Raw genomic sequence first — 20,714 nt, forward strand, 5'->3', positions numbered from 1 at the left:
CATTTCAGGGGGTTCGACTAGATGACCCTCAGGGTCCCTTCCAACTCTACAATTCTGTGATTCTGCAACTCCTATCTTCCCTGACTCCTATGCTGGTTGGGGCTGATGGGAGTCCAGCAACGCCTAGAGAGCCGCAGGTTCCCCATCCTCTGTTAGTTTGCCAAGCCTTGAGCTGCTTCTGCCTACGTAGACAAGAAGTGTCTCTCTGAAAGACTGAGCTCTCTGCTAGCCTGACAAGTTCTGGTCCTTCTAACTGGAGCTATTGGGGACTGAACCTGGGACCTTCTGCATACAAAACACATGCCCTGATCCAAGCCAAGAGGAGCCCCGCTCTGAGTCCAGGAATAGAAAACAAAACAGAGACGCCAACCCAAAGGCGCATGTTTGCATGACGAAAGGGATGGCAATGCTTTTACCTTCCTAAATATTTATGCTCCGTTGCTTTGCAAAGTCCTCTGTGCCCTGGCGACAGATGCTGTCGGGGTCACTTCCCTGAGCCAAGCCGTCTCTCGACGCTGCTGCCTTCGCTTCGCTTACTATGATTGAGCTGTCCAAATAAAGAGCTGGCAAGTGCTTACTTCAAACTTTTGAAAAATAAGGATGTAAGTAGAGCCTCTGAGTGCTCACTAGAAGGACAGATCCTGAAGTTGAGGCTCCAGTACTTTGGCCACCTCATGAGAAGAGAAGATTCCCTAGAAAAGACCCTGATGTTGGGAAAGATGGAGGGCACAAGGAGAAGGGGACGACAGAGGATGAGATGGTTGGACAGTGTTCTCGAAGCTACTAACATGAGTTTGGCCAAACTGCGAGAGGCAGTGAAGGATAGGCGTGCCTGGCGTGCTCTGGTCCATGGGGTCACGAAGAGTTGGACACAACTGAACGACTGAACAACAACAACAACAAAAGTAGAGCCTGCTGGATCAGACCAAAGGCCCATCCAGTTCAGCATCCTGGTCTCACAGTGGCCAACCAGAGGCCTGTAGGAAACCCACAAGCAGGACCTCAGTGCAAGAGCACAGTCCCCACCTGCGATTCACAGCAACTGGCATTCAGAATCATTTCTGCCTCTGACTATTGACAAAACAAAATAAAAAAATAAAAAGACTTCTGTTTCAGTGTATCTGAAGAAGTGTGCATGCACACGAAAGCTCATACCAAGAACAAACTTAGTTGGTCTCTAAGGTTGCTACTGGAAGGATTTTTTATTTTTTTATTTGGTTTGACTATGGCCGACCAACACGCTACCTACCTGTAACTCTGACTATGGAGGCAGAGCATAGCCTTCTTGGCTAGTAGCCATTGATAGACTTATCCTCCCTAAATTTCACCAGTCCTCCTTTAAAGCCATCGAAGTTGGTGGTCATCACTGCCTCATGTGGGGGTGAGTTCCACAGTTTAACTGTGCAACTGCATGAAGAAGTCCTTTCCCCCCCCCTCTGTCCTGAATCATCCAACTTATGGATGCCCATAAATTCTAGCGTCATGAGAAAGGATGGAAGAAAAACGACAATGACAACAACCCTAGTCTCTACCCACTTTCTCCTTGCCATGCATAATTATATAAATGCATTATCATTTCATCTCTTAGTTGCCTAAATTAATCAGCCTGTGTTTGGGTAAGAATTGCATGCAGATGAAGTTGGTAGGCAGTTTGAAGGACCCTGTGTGAGAGAGAGGGAAGGGGAGATCTCCCAGGGTGAGAGGCTGGCAGAAGAAAAAGATGCCCCTAGGTGAGATCTGGCCATAGCTGTCAAGTTTCGGTTTTGAAAATAAGGGATCAGCAGTCTCGCCTATCCCAGGGACAGTCACATGTCAATGGTGGGCGGAGCCAGAAGCAAAAGTGGGTGGAGCAGCAATGTAAACTCCAAGCGGGCTCGGGCTCGGAGCGGAGCAAAGAGGAGGGCAGCCAGCAAAGAGGAGGGCAGCCATGTGCTCCGCGCAATGGAGCCCCATCGTCCTCTTGTCTGATCCCATCAAAATAGGACAGGAAGCAGCAGCTGCTCAAAGGCAGCCAGGCTCCGCCCGCCAGCTAACCCTATTGGCCGGCTGAGGGGCTCGGCGGCAACGGATAGGGGCTGATGCAGGGGGAGGAATACACCCCCCTGTAAGCACGGGAAACGGCTCCCACTTGCTTTGAGGGCTAAGGCTTTTCTCTCCAAGTAGGCGAGGTCTTTCCACACAGTCCCTGGCCAGCAGGGGAGGAGCTGCTTCCATTAAAAATGGAAAATTTAAGGGAAATAAAAAATAAGGGAGAGCAGCGGGAAACTGCTTAAATAAGGGAGATCCCGGGGAAAACAGGATACTTGACAGCACTGGATCTGGTGGGGGGGGTACATCTTTTTCTGTATGGAACAAATGATGGATGCACCTGTGAGAGAAAATCTTGTCTGTTCTATCTCTTTTCTTCATTATTCTTTGTGTGGGTTGTGGGGTGTGTGCCTTCTATTGTAGGCCTATTGTGAAAAATCTCAAGAAAGCTTTATTCTCAACCTGCAACACAGGGTAGACTCAAAAAGATGGCTCTGCTGCAGTGGGGGGGGGGTATGTAGGTGGTTCTACTTTAAGAATGAAGCCAGAAAGATTCCCCTCCTCCTTTCTGGGCATCTTTTATATGATGTTGATTATTCTCCCAGAAAGAAAGGCCTCCGCCTCTTAAGCCTACCCTTTGCTGATGGGAAACTCTGTCCGTCAGAGGCCAGGAGAGGCAGCAGCTTTCCTTACAAGGAGTTTGGCAAGAGCTCAGCTGGCGAAAGTCTCAGGGAACGGGAGTTTCCTCTTCCTCTGCCTCATTCATTCAAGTCAAATCGGAGTGACCTGCAGCTGTGGGGAGCAGGCAGACGCCTCTTTGTTCCCAGCGGTGAGAGAGAAGGTGGGGGGGGGGGGAGTCCCTCCTCGTTGCTCACTCCCTGCTTCGATCTGGGGAGGGAGGCCTTGGAGAGGGACTCTCAGCAGCCCGAAGGTGGAAACAGTTGTGGATGTGTGGCTGTCAAGTGACTGTGTCTTGCCAAGAGGTCCCATGGCGATCCAGCTGTAATCTGAAGGTGAGCTGCTGCTGCTGCTGCTGCTGCTGCTGCTGGTGGTGGTGGTAGTGGTGTTGGTCCGTTTTTGGTAGCTCCGTGGTAGAGCATCTGCCTTGCATGCAGGAGATCCCAGGTTCAATCCCCAACACAGCATCTCTCCAGGTAGGTCTGGGAACATCCTCCCTCTGAAATCCTTGAGAGCGGCTGCCAGTCAGAGCAGGCAATGCCGATCTATAGATGGACCTGGTGGTCTGACTCAGAATAAGGCAGCTTCCCAAATCCCTATGACCCTGAGGCCAAAAGGAAGGAGGGAATGCATGGCTCCTGTGTCGTGTGGGGTTGAATGGGGGGGGGGGAGAGTCAGCCAATGGATTTAAGACACAGGAGCATAGGAATCTGCCTGTTAAACCATTGATTTAGCTCAGTATTGTCTACACTGACTGGCAGCAGCTCTCCAGGATTTCAGGTAGAGGACATTCTGGCCTTACCTGGAGATGCCGGTCTGCATGCGATGCAGATGCCCTTACTGCTGAGACATGGCTCATCTTCCAAAAACAGGAGGAAAAGAGAGTTGAAGGCATGATTGAAGCATAGATGTCCTTGCAGGGCTTTTTTTTTCTTTTTTCTTTTTTCTTTTTTGCCCCACTGTCTTCTCTGCTTGAACAGGTTGTGTAGGCTTCTACAGCATTCTGCTTGTTCTAGTTACTTTTTAAAGTTATCTATCAAAATAAATCTCCCATTCTTCAGCCAAAAAGAAGAAGAAAGTTCTCAGAGCAGCTTACAGCTGACTTTTTCTTTGGGGGGAAAAAAGAGACGAGGCTTGCCATCTAAAAAGACACAACACTAAAGGAAAACAGATCAGGAGGGAGGAGGAAGAGTAGAGGACAGGAAACAAGGGTGCATAAACCTGGGCCTTGATGTATCTTTCCTATCTGCCTCACTATTCTAGGGAAGAAAATATTGTCACCACCAGACTTTTAGAGAATTACCTATTTGCAGTTCTCAGACTTTCATACTCAGGGCTAACTCTGGATGTCAGATATTGGAGACAGACATCTCGGAAGGGCTATAGCCCTGGCTTGTGAGCTTTCTAGAGGCATCTGCTTAGAAACAGAATGCTTGATCTGGTCAGTGTCAGTCTCACCCAGGATGGCTCTGATGGATGTTCCTTACTGTGTTGGTGTGAAACCTGTTTACAGAATGCCAGTCATCCTTTGCTCACCTAGCCTCTACATTTTTCTCCCCTCCCCTCATAACTGCTGCTTGATGTTTATATTGTAAGGTTCTTGGGGCAGTGATCTCCTCCCTCCATGAAGCACCATTTAAGTGCATCGCTAATGCTAATGATTAAAACCAGGGACCTTGACAGCTTGAAAGTTGTAAGACTGCAACCTGGGAGCTGAGATGCAAACAGGAGCTTCACTTCAGCCAGTCATCATCACCTGGACTTAGCCTTGGAACCTGTTTCCAGATCCAGGGTTCTACGTCAGCTTATGGAAAGGAATGACAAACCAGGCAGTGCCTCTGGGCATATGCAGAAAGTCCTCTCTCTGTCCACAAAGCAAGTCCTGCAGAGTTCCCCTCCCACCTAGGAAAGAGTGTGTGACACCCAGTTCAGAGAGGTGATGATGGGAATGGGAAGTATCCAGGTTTGAGAACATTTGCGCTTCTGGCTAAGAGCAGGAAGGGCTGTTGGTTTCATGTCTTGCTCAAGTGGTTTGCTGCAGACCATCGTGGGAAGCAGAGCTCCCTTAATGATCCCCCAGTTTGCCAGGGATGAGTGTAATTTTATGCCAAGGACAGAAAATTAACTCATCTCATGAGAATTGGAGGAAGTCCTTGAATGAGTCAGATGTTCCTTGTTTTTTATGATGACCAGACTTTATCCTCAAAGCCTCTTATTTTGTTAGACAGGAGATAGTCAAGAGTTCCTAAAGGGTGTTAAGAGTGGCATGAAAGAGGCCTCGCTTCCTATGATGAACACACATTTTCATTTTGACTTGCATCCAAAGCTGTGCTAAGCCGCTCGTTCTATTAGTGCAAGGATTTCTGCTTGTGCAACAGAATTTTCTCCACCTCCCCCTGCAATAAGAATTTTATTTTTGTTTATATCACCCCCATAGAATCATAGAGTTGGAAGGAACTCCAAATGTCATCTAGTCCAACCTCCTGCAATGCAGGAATCCTGCCCACAGCTGTCCCTGAGTGGGCTCAAACCACCAACCACCAGCCAGATTCAATGCATTCCCCATGCACCCCTTAAACCTGTTCTGGGGTTTTCCTCCAACCCTTCAGAACAGATTGGGGGAGGGTGGACAGCACCTGAGATGAGAGGAGAGGGGGAAGTTCTTTTGCACAAGCCGAAATCCTTTTGCTAATGGAACAAGGCCTTCAAATAATGCTCTTTGTCCCGCCATCATCACCGTTGATCATTCTCAAGATCTGTAGCACAATGGCAGTGCACATGTTTAGCTTGCAGAAGGTTCAGTCCTCAGCATCTCCAGGTAGGGCTGGGAGACAGCCATTTTTGAAATAGTGGAGAGCCACTGCCAGTCATTGTAGACCACTGACAGCTATGATGGTGCCCTTTGAATATTGTTGGAATACAACTCCCATCAGCCTCAGCCAACATGTCCAACAGGGATGGTGGGAGCCCAATGAAACCTGGAGGGTACTAGGTTCACTTCCCCTGATGTAGACTATCCTGAGCTAGATGGACAAAATGATAAAAGTCAGCTTCATATTGGGGAGTGACCATAACTCAATGTTAGAACATTTATCTGCATGTAGGAGGTTGCCAGTTCAATCCATGACATCTTCAAGTAGGGCTGGGAAGGATTCCTGCCCAAAACCCTGAAGCCAATCAACACTGAGCAAGATGGACCAATGGCCTGGTGTGGTAGAAAGCAGCTCCTACCTTTCTAAGAAGGCTTTGGAAACCTATCGTGCCTGCTGAGCAGAAGCACAAATGGAATTTTGTGAACACACCACAGCAGGGGTAGCCAACGTGGTGCTCTCCATATGTTGTTGGACTACAGGTCCCATCAGCCCTGGCCAGCATGCCCAAGGGTACAGGGCTGGTGGGAATTGTAGCTCAACAATATTTACAGGTTTGCCACATTGGCTACCCTGACATCACAGACTTTGAAAATGTCATGTCAGCTCTGTGGACAAACTCTAGCCTTCATTGACAGTGCACAGCAGGACCTTGGGGGGGGGGGGTTGTTGTAACAGCTTGATTTTCACAATTTCAGAAGAAAGAAATTGTCCTAGAAAACAGTAAATCACACCATTTATTTATTTAATTTAAAAATATCACTTAATAATAATATAAAATCTCCAAGGCAATCAAACAAAACATTGATATCAATTCGTAGAAAAGTACAAGCTTTCCTAAAAGCTAAGGAAAAACAGACCCAAACTGCAAATCACAGATTAAACTGAGTAGTGTACAAAACAGATAATTAAAAAACTAAGAGTCCAAGTCCAGGAAATCTGGAGTAAACAACATATAAGTTTTCATGGGGTTTTCAAAGGTCATTACCATATCTGCCTCCTTAATTACCTGAGGGAGAACATTCCAGAGGGTGCATGATGTCATCGAGAAGGCCGGCTTCTGTGACCACTGGCTGGTTGTGGAATGATCTTCAGGGACTTCTCAGAATATATTAAAAATCAGCTTGGTATGTACTACCGGGGGGGGGGGGGACCAGTCCACTAGATATCCTGCCCCCACTTTACTTCTACCTTGAACTTCATATCCACCAAGGAATTAGTGAACATGCTTGTGCTTCTGGCAGCGTGCCTGCTTATTGTGCAATTAAGAGAAACCAAATTATTAAAATTATTAGAATTGTGTCCTAGGGTTTCCATATTCCCCAATCTGGTCAAAGTTGTTGACCTTTATTGGGAACAACTCCCTTTTTAAATTGCCCTACTTGCCCATACATCCAGGTTTTCCCAGACATTCTGCCGATGCAGCAAAAATCCGCACGGACACCATTTTTGGAGCCTGATTCCCGGACATATGGCAGCCCTATATCTTGGGGGCTGTAATTTGTTAAGGATGCTGAGAGCTGGAGACCTTAGTCTCCTTATTCCCCTCCCAGAGCTACAACTCCAAGAGTAGTTTAACAATCAATCCCTCTCCCCAGGAAATTCTGGGAACTGAAGCTCTCAGCACCCTTAACACATGACAGCTCCCAGAATTCTTTGGGGGTAGCCATGACTGTTTAAAATGGTATCATGGTGCTTTAATATGTAGTGTGACTGTTACTTGAGGCTGTCTCAACAGGACAGGCTGGAAAGAGAAAAAACGAACTGATCACTACCGGAGGATGTCCCCAAATTTGTTTCTGTTCCCACAGCCAGAGGATGTCTTCCATGTTCAGCAAGACTCGGACGGCCCACTGTGCGAATGAGCGCCATCTCCACACCTTTCCCCAGGAATGCAACGTGGCCATATTGGGGTGTCAAGGATCTGGAAAATCAGGTTAGGAGATGTTGGGGTACCTGGGAATAGGGAGGGGAAAGAAATTTAATTTAGCTCACTTGTAAAATTGAACCTGTTTAATTCGCACGGGGAGCAGGACATTCTCATTTCTCCTCAGGTGGTGAAATGGGACAGCAGCACCCCCCCCCATTATATTACACCTTTCTTCCATCCTGGAACCCAAAGTGATGTTCATGTGGTTCCCAGGTGCTCCCTATCCAGGCACTGATAAGACTATGATTGTCTAACTTGTGGCCCTCCAGATGTTGTTGGATTCCATCAACTTCCACCAGCCCCTGCTGGTGCACCCAGCTGTCAAGGACGATGGGAACTGTAGTTCAACAACACCTGGAAGGCCACAGGCTAGCCACTCCTCAAATACACCCTGATCTGCTTTAGCTTCAGCAAAGTGACGGTCCCATGGGTTCTCACATCATGCCCTGGGACCATCTGCCGCAGTAGTCCCAGCTGTGGTACTGCCCATGCACCTGCTCAAAAGCGGAACTGCTCTCAGGTAGACATCCATGTCTACTGCTTGCAGGCTAGAAGGTAGGTCTTCACAGGATAGGGTCCCAAGCAGAAGGGTCCGTTACTTGTGAGCAAAACTGAAGTCTTTTTCAACCATTTCAGCATGAAAATAAAATAATAATCTTGCTCTTCTGTGAGGACTCGCTGCTGGAACTAAGTATCTCTCTATTTCTCTGGCTTCTTTCAGCGTTGACAGTGAAGTTTCTAACCAAGAGGTTTATAAGTGAATATGATCCTAACCTAGGTAAGAAGACCTTGCTCTGATCTCATGGACTCCCCTTGCATCCCTCCTTCCTCCTTCTTCCTCCTCCCCTTCTTCCTATGTTCATTTTTAAATCAACCTCTAGTCCATGAGGACTAGAATCTTGCTTTATCATTAGGAGAAATATCATAGATGAGTGATATAGCACATGCTTTGCATGCAGAATGCCTAAGGTTCAATCCCCAGCATCTCTAGGTAGGACTGGAAGAGGTCCCTGGCCGAAACCTTAAAACTCCTAGAAACAATAGAAGCTGCCTTATATGGAGTAAGGCATGGGGCTCATCTACCTCCAAATGCTCCAAATGCTAAGATCTGCTTGTGCTAATTTATTTATTTATTGCAATTACCAGTATATCCCACCTTCTCATCTGAGGAGCTCAAGGTGGTTCTCCCCTTCTTCACTGAATCCCAACAACATCCCTGTGAGGTAGATTAGGCTGAGAGGCAATGACTGGCCCAAGGTGACCCAGTGGTGATATGCACCCTGTTCTCCCAGATCCTAGCCTAACACTCTAATCACTACACCAAACTGGCTCTCTCTGTTCTTTGCAAGAGAAGTTTGCTTTTCAATTGGGTAAAAGAGAGCAGTGGTGGAAGTGCCTCCCTATCCTTAGAGCAGCTTATCTGTATTTCTAAATGTGCCTCTGAGAATAAGTATTGTTGCATCCCATCCCAATCTCTGAGCGGTGTGAGATTCCAGGTGCTTACAACAACCCAGGGTTTTTATTTCCTTTTAGAAATGAGGCACAGTGGAGACTATAGTGTCTTTATGATAAATGGTTTATACACACAGACACACACATATATATAAACTGAGCCTACGATGGTGGGGTTCACAGCATTAACTATTGGATCAACTATTGCTCTGCTTCTCTGGCTTTGCAGCTCAACTCAACCCTAAATTCAGGCTTCATCCATCTGACAATCAGAGTCCGCTTTCCTTTGTTCTCTTAATGGCCCATCTCTCTGGTGATTACCTCATCAGGACACTGGCCTGACTGCTATTTTAACACTTGCTGGATCCAGGAATTGGAAAGGGTAGGGCACCCCAAACCAATAACAGTATTTATGCAAAGACAATTTATCTGCCTCCCGGATGAACAGAGCAATAGTACTTTGAGATCACTTGGGTCAGACCTACAACTCTCACCCACAAGGACTCATCAGAGACACAAAAAAGGGGGTGGGTTGTTTGTCCTAGAAGTGTCCAGTAATAATTAAGCAGAAAGGAGACCCGATTGTTGGGTCTCTGGGGGACATCAGCCACCGTTCCATCTGCCTTCTTGGAGAAATGGCGGGATGGAGGGGGGGAGAGAGAGCTTGTCCGGAAATATTCCAAGGTATTTTAAGTTGCAATGTTTTTATCCGCCATTGTTTCAAAACAAACTGCCAAATTTAGAGCACATACCAAGCGAAGAAGCAGAGATGGAAAACACTGATTTGTAGCAAGCAAAGGCAAGGCAGCCAGGATATAAAACGAAACCCTACAAATATCTCCGTGTTGTTCTCTTTTACTGTTTGTGAGCTGGGAGGTTTGTGGGTGGCATGCACTGGGAGGTTGTTGGACTACAGTTCTATTACCCCTGACCGTCCCTGTCTGGGGATGATGGGAATTGTGGTCCAGCAACATCTGGGAGGCCACATCTCTGTCACTCCTGTGCTACAGGGTTGTCCAGATAGTGGCTACACTGACTGATATGGGCTCTCTGGGGTTTTGATTTCCCAACAATTTCTGGAAATGGCAGGGAATTGAAATTGACATCTTCTGCTGCTCTACCACAGATACAGACCCCCTCATGTTTTGCCAAGAACCAGTAAATCAGGGGTGTACGTAGAAGACACAGGAAGAAGGAGGGTACCAGAAGATGGGATTCAGGCCATATCTGCACTACACATTTAAAACAGTATCACCCCACCTTAAACAGCCATGTCTTCCCCAAAAGAATCCTGGGAGCTATAGTTCATTAAGTGTGCTGAGAGTTCTTTGGAGACCCCTGTTCCCCCTCACAGAGCTACAATTCCCAAAATGGTTTAACAATCAATTCCCTCTTCCTAGCACCATTTACAAACAACAGATCCCAGAATTCTTGGGGGTAGGGAAGCCACAACTGCTTAAAGTGGGACGATACTGCTTTAAATCTATGGTCCAGATGGGGTCTCAGATCGAATGACCAATCTGTGGTTTGGTTGCTACTTCTAAGCCATTGCATTGAAAATGTGTTTTTAAGGGTTGAGGGGTAAGTTAAGTGCAGCATTTCTGACATTCTGCAGTGTGATAAGCTATACAGAGTCCCTTTTCTGTGCAACTTTTAAGGACGCGATTGCCATGCATTTCCATGGGTTTGCTTCTGAAAGCAGCCTAAACACTAATATAGATACCTGATTCCCTCTCTCTCTCTCCCCTTTTTAAACATAGTCTAAATGGTGCAGAAACAGCTCTATCTGAATGCACAAACCTGCAATGTGTTAACTTTGGCAGGGGTCTTCTTTCTAAAAACAAATGGGGTAGGCTGGGCCAGAATTCAGCACTCACGATTACCTTGCGCTGCCAATGTTAAACATTTCCAGCATACTTTCCCACTGATTGCATTCGAGCAAACAGGGCTGCTTTTTTAAATAGGCCAACCTCAAAGGAGACGGCAACGAGCCGCAAATGATTTATGGCGAGTTATGAATGCAGGCAAAACCCAGGAACTCATCTGAAGGCCTCCTCACTTTAATGGGTCCGTGTTCCCAAATAATCATTCTTCAAATGTCGGCAATTATAACCTTGTTTCCAACAAAAGGGAAACGAGTGGAAGATGCCGCTCCACCAATTTTGAAGTCTCTGTGAAAATATTACTCTGCGGAAATATCTTGCTAGATGAATCACTGGGCATTCATTTAGCAGAGCAATGAAAAGGGCATGGAAATGTTTTTTTAATTGGACCGAGAGAGTTTTCCCTTTGCTTTGAAGGTCATTATTGTCCAGCTTCTGGGGCAATCCAGAAAAGAGGGGGGGTGGAATTTCCAATGTGGAGTTTCTTGTCCTCTGGGATGCCCATCATCTGAGATGAAAAAGGTCCCTGGTGACTGCGGGGGAAACTCTTCAAAAGATGGAGCAAGAGGCTCTTTAGTCCTTGCAGAAAAAAACTTTGCAACCCCATGCACTGCTTAGTTAACCAGGGAAACTTGCTTGATTCTGGAGGGAAGGCTTAGTGGAAGAGCACACACTTTGCGTGCAGAAGCTTCCAGATTCAATCCCTGGTGTCTCCAGGTAGGGCAGGGAAAGACTGACTGTCTGAAACCCTACTGCCAGTCAGAGCAGACAATACTGGACAAGACAGATCAAGGATCAGACCTGGGATAAAGCATCTTTCATAATAATAATAATAATAATAATAATAATAATAATAATAATAATAATAATTGGTGCATCTGCAGAGAACAAGAGCTCAGGCTGCCAACGGATTCATCTGTGTGTCAGTGACAAGACAGTTGAGATGTAATCTTGCAGAAATTCTTGGCAGGTGACTATTCTGAGTCAAGCCCAGAGGCCTGGGATGGGGAGAAGAAAATTTAGGAGAAAGCCAGAGAGCCCGGGGGGGGGGGGGAGTGAGGTGCAAAGGTCTGGACCTATCAAATCTCTTTCCTAAATGTAGAGATTCCAGGAAAAGGGGCTAGAGATTATGTTTGCCTGTCTATCTATCTATCTATCTATCTATCTATCTATCTATCTATCTATCTATAGCTGTCTGTCTATCCACTCATCTCTTTTCTTGATTCAAGAGGAAACATTCAGGCAATATTTCTACTTGCTTTCTCAGCAAGAAGCAGATTCCAGATCCCAGTGTTTTGGCCAATCGGTCCAAAGGGGACCGAGATGAATGTCAAGCACTTAACACTTTCTAGTTTTGCATTTTTAACGTGACAGAGCCAGTTTAGGTTTGAAGCACAGAAGACACAGCAGAAGGCAGCCACTCAACTGTCTTTCTCCAGCCTGTAAGCCCAGGACATATTGCCGGTGCCTTCAGGTGGCAGGAGGAGACAAAAGACATATTGAGGGCTTCTCCTTGCAGCCAGTTGCTCATCTAGCTTTGATTATGGCAGAACAGAAGCAGGGCTAGACCTAACATGAGAAGCAGAGGGAGGGGTCCACTCAGGAGGCAGATGCTGGGGGAAGCAGGCAGTAGCAACATTTTGGAAAACAGAGCTGTGTGGAACCCACAGAATGTTCTGTCCCATCACCAGTATTGACATATGAGTCAGCTGCTTGCCCAATTGGCTTCTCCCCGTGGAATGGGATGGAATCTTACTTAGCCTCAAGCAGAAAAAAGTATTGGATGAATCCTGGACAGAAGGGCTCCATTCTGACATAGCCTGTTGCTTGAGGGTAGCCAGGTAAAAACGTGGATGGGACTGCTGAACCTTTAATAGTGTGTAGAAGAGAAGATTTCAGCTGGTCATGCAACTATCAAAGGTGTAGGAGCCCAGTCCCCCTCCTCCTCCTCCTTGTTGTTGTTGTTGTTGTTGTTGTTACATTTATATACTGCCCTATACCCACAGGTCTCAGGGCAGTTCACAAGATAAAATCACAAAATAAAAACACAAAATGCATAATAAAAATAAGAACAAGAACAACCTAATAATCCCCCCAACACACTTTTAAAGAGCATTGGATGTCAGTCAGCTAAAGGCCTGGTTAAAGAGGAATGTTTTGCCTTGTGCCTAAAGGTATATAATGAAGGTGCCAGGCAAACCTCCCTAGGGAGAGCATTCTACAAATGGAGGGCCACTGCAGAAAAGGCCCATTCTTGTGATGTCACCCTCCGGACCTCTAATAGAGGAGACACATGAAGAAAGGCCTCAGATGATGATTTCAGAGTCTGGGTAGGTTTATATGGAGAGAGGAAGTCCTTGTGGTATTGCAGTCCTGTTGACCACCCTAGTAATGGCTTGGGTTTGGGTTTAGAAGCTGGTCTCCTTCTAGATTAATGCCATTTTAAAAACCATTGTCTTGCAGAGGACACGTATGCTTCAGAAGAGGTGGTGGACCAACAACCAGTTCTATTGAAGGTCATGGATACGGCCGACCAGGTAAAGGAGAATGGAGTCCTGGCACAAAGGCTCCTTTGCAACTGCAACATTAATGCACTGTCTTACTGTGGACTTGAGCATTTCTGTTCACCAGAGGCACACTCTGCTTTGGACACCGGAGTCAAGTTGCTTCTTTCTCTTTCTTTGAGAGCCAGTGTGGTGTAGTGGTTAAGAGCGGTAGACTCGTTATCTGGGGAACCGGGTTCGCGTCTCCACTCCTCCACATGCAGCTGCTGGGTGACCTTGGGCTAGTCACACTTCTCTGAAGTCTCTCAGCCCCACTCACCTCACAGAGTGTTTGTTGTGGGGGAGGAAGGGAAAGGAGAATGTTAGCCGCTTTGAGACTCCTTTGGTAGTGAAAAGCGGGATATCAAATCCAAACTCTTCTTCTTCTTTCTCCTCTTCATTGCCCTGGAATATTTTTAAAGGTTTATTAGGGACAGTCAGGTAAATAGAATAGGGTTTATTTTAAAACCAAGCTTCTTTTAATTGCCTTCTTTTGAAAGGCAGAATGACAGATTGAATGGATGAATGCCAAAGCCAGCCTGAAAGCCTATCTTAGCACAGGAACAAAATGCCCCATTCTTATAAGGCTCCAAGGATTAGCTGGCCCCAGGCACATCACCAGTCAAATTGCATAATGGCTCTTGTTTCTAATGCCGCAAACAATGGACAAAAGTGGGAGGAAGAGGGGGGAGCTTCTAGCAGCTGGCCTGCAGCACCTTCCTTGTGAGTAATAGCCAAAGCATTTTGAAAGTTTTTCAGTTTCAAAATAAGGCATGATGCAGATTTTTGACATTATACATGGTGTCCGGGGATGGAGAGAATTCTTTCTCCCTCGTAGCACTAGAATGCAGGGTCACCCAGTGGCATTCACTGGTTGGCTGTAGAGGCGGAACAGAGAAAAGGAAGCCCTTCACACAACTCATGTGACCAACTTGCAGAACTCACTGCTGTTATAAGTTGTGCTGCTGTCCTTAGTTGCTTTTAAAGGGGCAGGGGGGTGGGGATAGACAAATTCCTGGAGGAAACAGTTATTAAATTTTTTGTTGCATTTATACCCCGCACCTTCTTTTCCAAAGAGCAAAAGGTGGCCTATATGGATTCCCCTCCTTCTTGAATCCCAACAAAAACCTTGTCAGGTTAGTCAGGCTGTGGGGTGGTGAAATTCTTATGGGTACAGTGCAAGGTGCTTCATAGCCGAGTGGGGATTTGAACCCTGGTCTCTCAGACCCTAGCCTAACACTCTAACCACTACACCAAGAGCCATTCAGCGTACTTGGTGCAGTGTGTGACTAGGTTTGGGGAGATCTGGGTTCAAATCTCACACAGCAGACTTCCGGCGTGAGCGCCATTGCTGGTGGTTGGGAGCTGTCTCGGCTCCGAGACAGCTCCGGTTCTCCCGGGGGTTGGAGTCCCGCAACCGCGCTGCGGGCTCCGGTAAACCATGGGAGGAGTGTCCTGTGGCTAGGGCTTTCCAGCGGGCTCCTTTGTGCTGTCCCGTTCTCAGGCTTCCCTTGTAAAAGGGAGGCTTGAGTGAACGAGCTCTGGCGCGGAGCTGTGGAAGTTGCCCCCAACCGGGAGAACCAAGCAGCAGCCGGCCGCCAGCGGTGAGCACTCCGTTCTTTCTCAATTCGGCGGAAAAGAAGAAATCTGTAAGTACGGAATTTGTACTTAATCTGGACTAAATTGTACTAATTGGCTTATGGAGAGAGTTTTAAAAAGAGGAAGTCCATCTCTCTCCTTTGCGGCAAGATCAAAGTAACACCGGATTTGGCTGTTGCTATTGTGGAATGCTTTGAAGTTTTATGTCGGTTCTGATTCTGACTGCTTAAGGAACCCCTGTTTGGGGCGAGACTGAGAAATTTGAATTATTTCTTCCGATTGACAGAGGATTATAATGAAAGAAAGTTTGCCCTCTGATGAAGGGGGGAAATGGCGGCTGAAATTTGAGTAGTGAGGATGGAAAAGTACTGAGACTTTGTTATTCCCTGCCCACTCCTGTCTATTTCTATCTGGTTCCCACGGTCTTTCCAGACCCAGCAATGACATCAGGGCAGGAAAAAATCTTTCTGCAGAAAAAAATCTTACTGCAATTAGAACTTTTGCAACAGAATGTCACTGAAATATTTTCTGGGATTCGAAGTGTTTTCAAGAACTTGGCTGAGGAATTTAAAGAAACAACTAGAGAACTTAAAGATACATTTAAAGATACAACTAGAGAGGATTATTTTCCAGAGACTTTATCTGAAGTAGTGAAGACACAAGTTCAACAAGAAGAAGGGTCTCATGGACGTGAGAGGTCTGAGACTAGTGGCAATGACTTTATAATGTCTTTCTGGGGTGGGAGCCCAGAAATGCAGGACTATCAACTCTGGGATTTAATATTTAATTTGAAGAATGGAGTAGAGACATTTGGTGACAATGTACAAGTTGATTGGAAGAGTTCAGCAAAGACATTTGGTAACAATGTTTTGGTCTTTAGGTATCAAGGAAAAAGTGACATTCTGGAACAAGGAAAATGTGACATTGGGAAAGAAGAAATTGGTATGGGGGAAGGAAGATTTGGACTGGGAAAATGTTGGGGGGAAGACGGGTGGGAGATTGAAATGGGAAGAGGGAAGGCGGTGAGGAGGGGGGTGGGGTAAAAGAATTTATGAGGTTTATCAGGAAGGCTAACCATGGTACTCCAACATCAGAGGGTAATAAGCGATTTGGAGAAGGGAAGAAATAATTAGGCTTTTTATAATAATCTGTTGTTTATAATTTTTAATTTTAAGGTAGGAATTAGAAGTAATAACAGCAATAGCTTTACTAAGTTAAGAGAAAAAAGGATACAAGAAGTTAAGATTTGGAATATGATTTTATGTGATAATAATAAGTTGAATGATATAAGATGTATAAGATGTTCATTTAAGATTAAGAATAATGGTGAATGATTGTTAAACTAGTTATAAAGTTACTAAAGTAAATTAGAATTGAACGCAGAAGAGAGAGCGGGGGAAGTCCCCCCTTAATAAGATTTGAAATAAGATCATAATTAAGAATTGGTGTGTTCCAGTGTCAGGGTGTGAGGTATGTATTAGTTTTTATTTCATTGTTATTTGTATTGTTTGATGTGTTTGTTTTTATATGTAGAATGGATGTTTTTATTTGTTGTTCTCTTTATGTGGAAATTTCAATAAATTTTTATTAAAAAAACAAAAAAACAAATCTCACACAGCAGTTAAGTTCACAGGATGACCTTGGACCAGTCATCATTTTCCAACCTACCCAACCTTGCAGGTTTTTTGTGAGGTTAAAATGAAGATGGGAGTTACCAGGTCCTTACAGACATCCTTTTTATTGTACTGAGGCAGTTATACCGCAGCATTCTGCAGCCTCCCCAAGTACCTGTATTTCCTGCTCTTAAACAGCCCAATGAGAGGAGATGCCTCGTGTTGCCTTCTCATCATGGATACCCAGGAAGGCTGCAGAGTGTGGACCACTGGAAAGATGATTTGTGGAATGAAATCACAAACAACCTTCAGCCACCCATGATAATTCCATTTAAATTTTCTCTCCTTGTCGAGGAGGAAGAGCAGGCTATGCATGGGATTGGTAAATAAATTTTCAAATGCAATTTAAGAACGTAAGACGAGCCTCCTATATCATGCCAATGGCCCATCTAGTCCAACATGCTGTCCTCAGTGACCACCCAGATAGTCACTAATAACCCCCATGTGGTTGGTTCCCTGCTAGGATGTGCCAGTGAGCTGCGAGCGATACTTGAATTGGGCCAGCGCATTCATGGTGGTCTACAGCATAGACAACCGGAAGAGCTTTGAGGGAAGCCAGCGATACTTGGACATCATAGCACTGCACCTGAAAAACGCCCAGCATGAATCTCCGGTTTTCCTGGTGGGGAACAAGCTGGACATGGAACAATACAGGTAATGATTGAAGCAGGCACCTGCTGAGACCATTGGTGCATCCAGCTCATTACCGTCTACATTGACTGGCAGCAGCTCTCTGGGGTTTCAGGCAGTAGTCACTCCCAGCCCTACCTGGAGATGCCAGGGATTGAACATAGGACCTTCTGCATACAAGGCAAGACACTGTTCCATGGACTTATGGCCCTTCCCCATAAATGAGAATGATGAAGAAGCCTGACGCTCCCCAAACAGGCTGCTTTGTTCAAATGATGGTGTAAAATTGAGCACCCTATATCGGGGCTGGGGGACTTCAGGTTTTCTGAATCTAGTTTAAGAAAACCAGAACCACATGATCTACCAGCCAGACCTATGCAGGGGCATCTACTTAATTTGAATTTTCTGAAATATGCAAACTGAAACTCAGACATCTTTCAAAATTCTCACTTCTCTGAATTTTGCCATGCAGTTCCCCAGCCAAGAGACTTGTGCAAAATTCCATACGCTAGCGTGAAGTATGCATAAAGATGCATGCGACATAACATACAGAAATTCATTAAAGAAGGGAATATATTAGCGAAAGCATGCTTTGCAAAAATGTTGTTACTAGGAGCAGTTCACACAAAAAATCTTATGAATTTTCTTGAGGACTTTAAAACAAAAACAGAAAAACAAATTCAGAAACTGAAATGTGGAGAACTGAAATTAATGAGAAATGAGAAACAGAAAAACCAAAATGGCCAGATTCACCCACCATCGGAGTCCCTAGCCCAGGCCTTGCATGCCTAGACCCCCAGAGCACCATTTGAGCAGGGGTTGTTTATAGGTCAAATGGTCTGTTGGAGAGTGACCATTTCTGATTTCTTTTCCCAGGCAGGTGACGAAAGCTGAAGGGATTTCTCTGGCCTCCAAGTACGGCTCCTCCTTCTACGAAGTCTCGGCCTGCCTGGATTTTGAATCCGTGCAGCACATGTTCCACGAGGCAGTGCGCGAGGTGAGGCGGGAGATGGAGAGGCACATGGCGGTCCGCCCCTTGCTCATCATTGAGGAGAGGCCATCCCTTCACCTCGTCCCTCCAGCCGCCATGGCCTCCAAGCACAGCCTGGCCAGCTGCACCTACAACACTCTCTCCACCGTGAACTTCAAGGAAATCCCTTCGGTGGCCCAGGCCAAGCTGGTCACGGTGAAATCCTCCAGGGCCCAGAGCAAGAGGAAGGCTCCGACGTTGACATTACTGAAGGGATTTAAGATATTTTGAGGCGAGCCTGCAAAGGGCTGCTTCAAGATGGGGGAGCAAGTTGGGGCCCTTTGCCTGACTGCATTATCCCTCAGCAGCCATCTTAAATGCTGGTGTACTGGCCTTCCTTGCTTTCTGCGTGGCCTACAGCAAAGCATGCTGGGAACATAAGAAGAGCCTTGCCAAAGATTCATCTAGTCCAGTGACCAGTTCTTACAGTGACCAACCAGATGCTTATGGGGAAAACACAAGTAGCACATGAGTGGAACAGCAACTCTCTCTATTTGTGATTCCCAACGGCTGCTGTTTTGGGACCTAACACCTCCGACAGTAGTGGTTTTCAGCGACAAGGCTGCACCCTCCTGTTCAGGCTCCAGTCCAGTCACTGCTGTGCTGCTTTCTGCTCTCCCCCAATCCGGCTGATCCAAACCCACCCCAGCTTCCACTGAGGCTCTCTACTCCCCGGGAAGAGCTGGCATCCCTGCTCCCCCTTCCAAAGTGACTGAAGCCCAACACGGGTCAGCACCCCCAGACCCATTTCTTCCTCCTCTATCAGAGCCTGCTATGCCGATGCCAAAACTGCAAGGCTAACAGCATTAAGCGACTGTGCTGCATGCAGTTTGACCAGGGTTATTACTGACGCTGCTCCAAGACCTTTTTCAAATTCTGCACCCAAAGCACGGATATCTTGCAACCGGCAGAAATTGCATTTCATACTTGCATACTTTTGTCGCTCTTGCAAAGTTTGTCTGCGTTATGATTGGCGTTTTGTAACCACCAGTGTGTGTGTGTGTGTGTGTATGATAGGCTAGGAAATGGAGCTAGCAGATGGAGCTAGCAGGAGGACAGGCAAATGCGCTGGGGTGCGTGGGCAGGAGCACATGACGCGTGTGCCGTTGAAACAAAAAGTGCCTGTTGTTTGGGTATTGACGATGCCTCCACATCCAGCTTTCCAACGCACTGCCAAAGAACAGGCTAAAGGGACACAGAGCCCCCTGGTGAAAGAATGGCATATTGTTCCTTGCATACATTTTCTGTCAGCGCCCCTGGAGCAGGGGTCAACAGCTTTTTTTTGACCTGTGGGCACATTTGCAAACCGGAGAATCTGTCCTGGGCACCAAACACACACAGCACATTCAAGTACACGCTGCAAACCTAGGGTGCATTCAGAAGCAGAGAGTATTGTGTTCGTTTTCCTGCTAGCACTTCTGAACTGATTTCTAATGTTCCTTTCACACTGCAGTGTCACGGAACTCTGGCTTTATGGCTAAGATACAGGAATGCCACCATAGGAGCCAACTCCCCAATAAAATATTTGAGGGGCCAAGTTAACGGGCATTGCTATTCAAATGGTGTTTGTGTGTGCCAAATCTTGTGATCGATTATGCAGGGCAGGGCTTACATGGGCCCCCTTGAAATATTTTATTCAAGTTGGCACCCCTGCATGCTGCGCTAAATTTAACTCGCAACAGTGGGTGAGGTGTGACACGACAACAAACATCATTAGACCACATTGCTACTCCCCACCCCCAAAAAGTTGTTTTTGTCATGTAAACAAAACAGCCCCGAAGACACCTGAATAGCCTCAAAACTACAATGGTGGGGCAGGTAAGTTCCACTCTTTTCCTGCTGTACAAGGCAAAGAGAGCTTCCCTTGAAATGCAAATAGCAGCTTCTAAGGGGCAGTTGTTGTATTTGTGGACTGTGGCAAGGAGAGAGAGAACAAAACTTCGCAATCTTCTCAGGCCCCCAGCCCACCTTGTAACAGACCAGAGCTGGTCAGGCTCCACTGTGGCTGCTGTTTACACCTCACAAGAACAAAGATGCCAACTGCATCCGTGCCATTGAGGTCCCATCTATTTCTGTCCTTAAACTGGTTTCGGGGCCCAGAGAAGCATCTGTGAGGGAGGCTGGGAGGTTTCTAAAAGGGGAATACAGTATAAGATAAAAGCCCATCTAGCCCATCATCTGGTTCTCACGCTGGCTAACCAGCTGCCCCCAAGCAGGACCTGAGTGCAATAGCACTCTCAAAATAAGGACGTAAGAATTTCCCTACTGGATCTGGCCAAAACCCATCTAGTCCAACACATTGTTCTCACAGTGGCCAACCTAGACGATATCCACAAGTAAGACCTTAGAGCAGGGGTGGCCAACTCCCAAGAGACTGCAATCTACTCACAGAGTTAAA

The 20,714-nt window shown here is 46.3% G+C and overlaps 1 protein-coding gene across 1 annotated transcript; it reads left to right on the forward strand.

Moving 5' to 3' along the window:
- The first annotated feature begins 2,676 nt into the window (after positions 1 to 2,676).
- RASL12 (RAS like family 12) lies at positions 2,677 to 19,875 on the forward strand. Its single transcript, XM_033167854.1, has 6 exons — positions 2,677 to 3,041; positions 7,388 to 7,512; positions 8,228 to 8,284; positions 13,305 to 13,378; positions 17,120 to 17,310; positions 18,163 to 19,875. Exons 2-6 carry the CDS (start codon positions 7,395 to 7,397, stop codon positions 18,545 to 18,547), a joined length of 825 nt encoding a protein of 274 aa, XP_033023745.1. The 5' UTR covers positions 2,677 to 3,041; positions 7,388 to 7,394; the 3' UTR covers positions 18,548 to 19,875.
- The last annotated feature ends 839 nt before the right edge of the window (positions 19,876 to 20,714 follow it).

Source organism: Lacerta agilis, chromosome 13, assembly GCF_009819535.1.
Source record: "Lacerta agilis isolate rLacAgi1 chromosome 13, rLacAgi1.pri, whole genome shotgun sequence".
Classification (NCBI taxonomy): domain Eukaryota; kingdom Metazoa; phylum Chordata; class Lepidosauria; order Squamata; family Lacertidae; genus Lacerta; species Lacerta agilis.